At 40.8% G+C, this 7,030-nt stretch overlaps 1 protein-coding gene across 1 annotated transcript; it reads right to left on the bottom strand.

The window, feature by feature from the left end:
* Positions 1-562: 562 nt before the first annotated feature.
* Positions 563-4,523, bottom strand: LOC134076919 (CMRF35-like molecule 5). Its single transcript, XM_062532217.1, has 4 exons — positions 4,466-4,523; positions 3,396-3,716; positions 1,124-1,474; positions 563-770 (listed from the first exon to the last, which is right to left on the bottom strand). Exons 1-4 carry the CDS (start codon positions 4,521-4,523, stop codon positions 574-576), a joined length of 927 nt encoding a protein of 308 aa, XP_062388201.1. The 3' UTR covers positions 563-573.
* Between the last annotated feature and the right edge of the window lie 2,507 nt (positions 4,524-7,030).

A 7,030-nucleotide genomic window follows, 5' to 3' on the forward strand; every position in this document is an offset into this window, starting at 1 on the left:
GAGAGAGAGATAAAGAGAGAGAGAGAGGGAGAGAGAGAGAGACTATTTACTTATACGCCATAGGCCTGAGGAGCTCTCTGTGATGGACACAGGAGTGGAGAACAAAACCTGGTCTGGCTGGAGTGAACTTTGACCTTAGAAATATCAAGAATGGAGAGAGAGAGCGAGATAAAGAAAGAGAGAATTCAACTCACTTCAATTATATGGAACAAGTGAATATATCTGTTATATTTTATATATCTAATATATAAAATGTTTTGCTGTGATTATCACCCAAAGATTTCCCTCATACCTCGGCCATGCGGCTCTGTTCTCCATTGCTGAGGAGGTGGCGATGACCTTCCTATCAATTGAAATTTACCCAAAATAAATGCTGCATTAAACATTAGTGCTAATTATTCATAATGAATGTCTGACTTTTCTTGCTTTGTCTTCAGAGAGGAATGGTATCCCGTAAACGGTTATGGGTATAACTGTGGGTACTAATTTGGCCTGATTTCTTACCTTCAGCCTCGATTGTGGATGGATTTGAGCTTGTGGTAAGGAGTTTTACTTGGGTTGTTGTGAGCCCTGTCAATGAGCAAGCAGAACATAAATGTGATATCCGATGGTGCAGTTTGCGGGAAGGAGAAAGAGAGGGTGATGACTTTTTTCCTCAGTCCTACCGTTTGGCTGAGTGGTAGCTGAATCTGTGCTAAAGTTATGGACAATGGTAGATAGCCCTGTAGTTACTTGCAGAGGGTGTGGGGGGATAGTTGTCAGAGGAACATCTAATGAGCAACACAAGAGCAAAAATACAATAAAAATGTATTAAAACCATTGATATAGACAATACATTGGAATGCATTGCGTTTGAATGTACATAATTGAATACATACATTTGAATTTGAGATTATTTTTTAAATTCACTAAATACTACTACTACTACTACTGTTGTGTTTGTCACTACTACTACTACTACTACTTATACAAATAATAATTTATGTAGACAGTTAATTTATACATTAGACATACCTCACATACATATGTACATGCACACATACCTGATATGTTATTTCTATATTGTTGGGTGTATTGTTGGGTGGGGTAAAGTGTTGATTGCGTACTGTAGCTGAGCTCTTACCAGACACGGTGAGCTGGACTCTCTGGATGAGAGCCTTGTATCCGCTCTCTCCGCCGTCCTCCCAGCCCGTCTCCACGCCACACCAGTAGTTCCCGCGGTCCAGCCTGGCGAGCGCTCCCAGCACGGCGATGAAGACCCGCGCCCGTCGGTCGTCGAACAGGGAGATCCGCTCCGAGTGCACCCAGGTGCGATCCTCGCGCACTGACACCCGGGAGTTGCAACCCTGGCTCCGGAAGGATTTGCACAGGTACTTGGCGGCATGCACGTGGGCGTCCAGGTACGGGCAGGTGACGTTCATGGCTTCATTTGTGTGTGCGGTCTCCACCAGGGTCCTCCCGCAGGTGAAGAGGTCTACCCAAAGGAGAGGAAAATTAAAGGAAAGGGAAAGTAAAACCTCTGCATTTTTCCATCACAAAGAAGGAATTGATGTCCTTAAAGGTTGGATTTCCCCTATTTTTTGTTCTAATTAAGGCATTACAACAATCCTATTTTTTGTTCTAATTAAGGCATTACAACAATCTCCAAAAGATGATTTTTTTTCTACCTCTTTTTAGTCAACTTTAGCATGTGTATGTAAATTCATGACCACAACTTGACATTGTAACATGACAGTAGTGGTGGATGAAGTAAACAAGACCAAATGGTTCTGAAATAACAACATTAAAGAACAATCATTTCATTTTACATTTATTTTTAAATAGTGGTGTCTAGTAAGGCAGAGAAGACACTTGAAATAAAATGAGTCATTCTTTTTTTTCCACTAGTTCAAAAAGTTTGCGCCAATGAGGTCAAGGCTGTTCAAGCAACTTAGTGTCAGCTGTTTCTTGCATAATTTCCATCTATTTATGCAGCGCAAGAAGCCCATCAAGTCGTAACAAAACCAAAAGGCGTTCAGAGCAAATCACACACTGAGGTGCTTACGGTGCACTTGCCCTACTTTTTTTTTGTTGAAATACGCTTTCACTAGTTCCCAATTGATTGCTTAAAGTGAGTACAGATAATGGCAAGTTTGGCTTGGTAGCTGGCCATGGGCCTGGGATGCCAATAGTGGAGATCAATTGTGATTGATATCTACTAGCACCCCCTATGGATGAGGGGCAATTTAGAGCTTAGTGCTAATAGTGAAAAGGAGGAGCAGGGGAGGAGGGAGAATTTGCAGCTCCAGCATGACGTAAAGGGCAGCAAGGAGGGTTTTGTACCCTTACCGGAAGTGGGGTGAGTGATGTCTGTCAATCAACCCTATGGACTCTTCCCGAACTTTGTTTAGAAAACATCATTTGGTGTGTTGGTCGAGTGGGTCTTTAACACTAAGCCAGAACGGGTCATTTTGACCACAAAAATAACAACATAAATAGTTGGGATGGTGAAATGTTGACATACAGTAATGAACGATTTGGTTGTTCTGCTAGTTTCTGGATTCTTGGCATTTCTAGCGTTAAGGAAAATGAAGCAGATCAGCAGTCAAACCAATTCAACAGAGACAGAAGTATTCCGCTCCTGTCCCCCACCTTCGCCACAGTCAGGCAGTAATAACAGAGGCGGTTTATAAAGCGAGACTATTCATATGAGGGTAAATTCTGGTTTCATCGTGACGCAACTGCCACTCCCATTTAGGAGGCAAACGGGAGCATTTCTATGGGAGAAATAAACCTGTTATCAACGGCACCTGCTTCTGCTGATTCTACACCGTTCTAAACCGATTATCTCGTCACTGATCACGCCCCTTTAGGAGGCGGAAGTGGTGCCATTTCATTCCATTGAAAAACCCCTTTATGATACATCTTAGTAACTATACGATCTTTGGTAATAATATTTCCTTGCTGACTCTATACTTATTCAGTTCCTCATTTTCCCTAACGCTGACGCACACATCTGCAAACAGATTTCCCAATCCGGATGCTGTGGCTTGTGATTGATTATGAAGGCAACAACCAGTGAGTGGTCACCAGGGGAAGTTACTGGGGTTCAGACAGAAGCAGTCCAACCACATAATATGCTCCAGCCATTATCTAATCCAGATCCTTATTAGCACAACTCTTCAACCAGGTATACAGATAACACAAATATCAGAGGATAGTAGATAGATAGATAGATACGATAGATAGATAGATAGATATATAGATAGATAGATAGATACTTTATTGATCCCCATGGGAATATTTAAGGTCCCAGCAGCTTAAAACACCACACACAACATACACTACAATGTAAATGTGCTGGCCAGAAAGAACGGGATTTTTCTTTTCAAAAAAAAAAAAAAATTCTCTCTCACCATTCTTGATGTCCAGGTTGACCTCCGTCTGCACCAGAGGTTCCTCTCCTCGCACGCTCACCCCACACTGGTACTTCCCCGAGTCAGTCACCTGCAGCCCGGAGATGCTCACGGCGAAGTAATGCGTCCCGTTGTCGAGCAGCGAGTAGCGGTCCTTGGTGAACCACCTGTTCTTGATGCTGGTGCGTATGACCTCTTTGCAGTTGCCCTGCTCTCCCTGGCAGAAGTATTTGGGTCGGCCGCCGTGCCGGGACTCGTATTCACACTTGATGCTCACGCTGCCTCCGCAGTAGCCCACCACATTGGTGGAGGAGCAGGCTCCTGCCGGTGGTCACATCATGGGTTATTATTTACCTCCGCCAAGGAGGTATACATTTTCATCAGCGGTTTGTCTGTCTGTCTGCCTGTCTGTCTGTCTGTTAGCACGATAACTCAAAAAGTAATGGATGGATGGATTTCGATGAAATTTTTTAGGAAAGGTCAGAAATTACCCAAGGAAGAAACGATTACATTTTGGGAGTGATTTTGGGAGTGTGTGTGTGTGTGAAGAGTATCTATTCATCCATCGCTTTTTCTCTTATATGAGTACATGTGAAGAGTTTGGTTCCAAAATGCTGTATCTCCATTTTTTAAATCATCAATAATGCTACTTGTGTATTTCAGGTACTGTCAAAACAGTTGCAGTTATGTTGTTTTGATTGAGTAAAACATATTACAACTCACTGAGATTCCTTGGGAAATTATTTTCCATTTTTAATGTATGTTAATTAATTAAAATGGAGGATGTAGGATTTTGAAACCAAACTCTTTAAATATATAACCACCACCTGGTTTTATGGCATTGTGTAGGTTTAAAAATACTACAGGTTAGAAAGTGTTCTTTGCATAAGCATTACATTAAACATCACCATGTGTCTTGCCAGGTTTCTGAACCATTACTTTAAAAAGAATGATGCACTAATACACTTTAAAAAAAAAACAATAATAATATGTATATGATTCATTTACATATAAACATTACATTTAATATACAATAATACATTATATTGACTGCATTAAGAGGGACTTACCAACATACAGGCAAATGACTAGAGCCAAGAGATTTAGCATTCTCATGGATAAGTCCATTCCGGTCAATGGCCAGTAGTACTAATGGTCCTCTCTCCCTCTCCCACTCTCTCTTACTCATTTTACCTTGTAGTTTGTAGCTAAGTTGTGTGTTTGTGTGTGTGTGTGTGTGTGTGTGTGCATGCGTGTATGCGTGCGTGAGTTTATGATTTGTTTCCATCACCATTATTGCACAACTTTTATTCTTCCTCTTTCCACTTTCTTAGAGCTACCAAGAGTAAAACCTTTATCCATATTATAAGTTACCACATATGTGTGTGCAAGTTTGTGTGTGTGTGTGTGTGTGTGTGTGTGTGTGTGTGTGTGTGTGTGTGTGTGTGTGTGTGTGTGTATGTGTCATCTGGTGACAACAGATAAGGACCACTCTGAATAAAAGGTGGCAATAATTCTGTGTGATATGTTTATGGCCCACTCCTCAGAAGCCTTCTTGTTAGTCTTTATTTGGATGACGCACTAATACAACGCCACTAACAGATGTCAATAAACTGCAGGGTCAGACTTCTTGGACATCTTAACTCAGGGTTAAGAGTTTTGGCCAATAACACTTTTTCCAGGATATGGGTATCGTTTGTGGAATAGCGGTTGCTACACAGTTGTGGTTAACCAAACCTTCTCCTTCTTTTGGTATTTATTTAAAAACAAAAAAAACCCAAACCTCTGTGCGGAAGTAATCCTGTTTACATTAGTTTGTAAGAATGTGTTTAGTCAGACCTTATCAAAAAGCCATCTGTTTGGAATACATGGAATAACAACCAACAAATCATATTGTTATACAAACGCTCAGACTCTCTTAGAAAAAATACAAAACAGAAAAAAAAACAAGAATGACAGACAACATGTCAATCAAACAAATATATTTATCAATAATAATGACATACACCATTAGAAAGTTCTCTCTTCATGATACTAATTTCATATGATTCAACACATCATGTGATATGTGAATGTATGTATGTACAGTATGTACTGTGTGTGAATGTATGTATGTATCATGGATGAATGTATGCATGTACTGTATGTATATTTGTATGTACTGTATGTATGTATGTACTGTATGTATGTAAGTATGTATGTATGTATGTATGTATGTGTGTATGTATGTATGTATGTATGTATGTATGTATGTACAGTATGTATGTATGCATATATGTATGTTTATCTCCCTCAACAATGGAATTCTCTTCTCTGATTGGCTGATGGGGTGGCCATTAACTTCGTATAACCTGCTACCTTTGAAGTAGTTCCCGTATCACACTTGAATATTAATTCGCCAAACTCGTTGCGAAGTTTAAATGAACTGTCACGTTGCATCCAAGCTGAAATACAGACGTGCAGAACCATAGTAACATTGTAGCATATGACGGAGGTGGATTGTAGCTAGTTGGATGCCATGTAGGCTATAAAAGTAGCGATCTTTCAAAGTTAAAGTTAATCAGAATCCTGGGATATGCCCGCTTGACAACGGGAGAGATAGAACTAACGACTGGCTTTTGGCCGTAGCAACCAGCCATTTAGAACTAACGACTGGCTTTTGGCCATAGCAACCATCCATTTTAGAACTAGTAACGGCAGTTTTGTCCTGCAAGTAGAAAGTTGATATGTGGCGGAAAGTAGTCCCACAGTCAAGACAGTTTTAGCGATGTTAACGGACGCAACGGTGGAATAAAACTATGTTCTAAATATACAGGTTATGAATACAAACGGGAGATAAGCGGGATAACGGCCTTCGAGGTCGACCGGTTCGATGGAAATAATGGCACGGCGGAGGTAACTCCGTCTCCGTGCTTCGCACGTCGCCGGAGTTCTAGACCTCCACCTAGCCATTATTTCCATCGAACCGGTCACCTCGTCGGCCGTTATCCCTTACATATGTGTACGTATGTGTGTACAGAATGTATGTACTGTATGTATATCTAATGGGGGCTCCTCCACTGTGCTTGTACGATGCAGGAAGATTCCAATGTTTATTTTGTATCCTTCTGTTTGCATGAAGTGGCATGTTGCTGTGTCTTCCCTGTCTCTTTATTTTTGACTCATCTTAACATGTGAGGAGAGGTTTCGATTTCTTAAACATCGAAAGGATTCCCTCTTCCCCTTTCTTCTTTTTTCTCTCTCACAGTTTCAAACTCATGTGCCGTTCCCTATATGCCCCCCCCCCCCCCCCCCCCCACAAAAAAAAGACAAAAATATATATGTATAGATACATTTTAATAACTCTGACATTTTTACACTTACCATTACCATCGTTGGCACCCAGGGCGAATAAATGTGTCACAGATTTTCTCAAACAGACCGCCATCAAAATGCATACACTGACTGAATCTTTAATTTTCCCTTGGGGATCAATAAAGTCTCTGTCTATCTATATATTTATATACACTGCACATATCAATATGTGGCAAACACACAATCAAGGGCACACCTCCTGAACATTGCACCTAAACGTTTTACATACAATACAATATAAAATATGACAGATTTGCCAAATCCCTAGCAGTAGCATGTCC

Source organism: Sardina pilchardus, chromosome 1, assembly GCF_963854185.1.
Source record: "Sardina pilchardus chromosome 1, fSarPil1.1, whole genome shotgun sequence".
In the NCBI taxonomy this organism is placed as follows: domain Eukaryota; kingdom Metazoa; phylum Chordata; class Actinopteri; order Clupeiformes; family Clupeidae; genus Sardina; species Sardina pilchardus.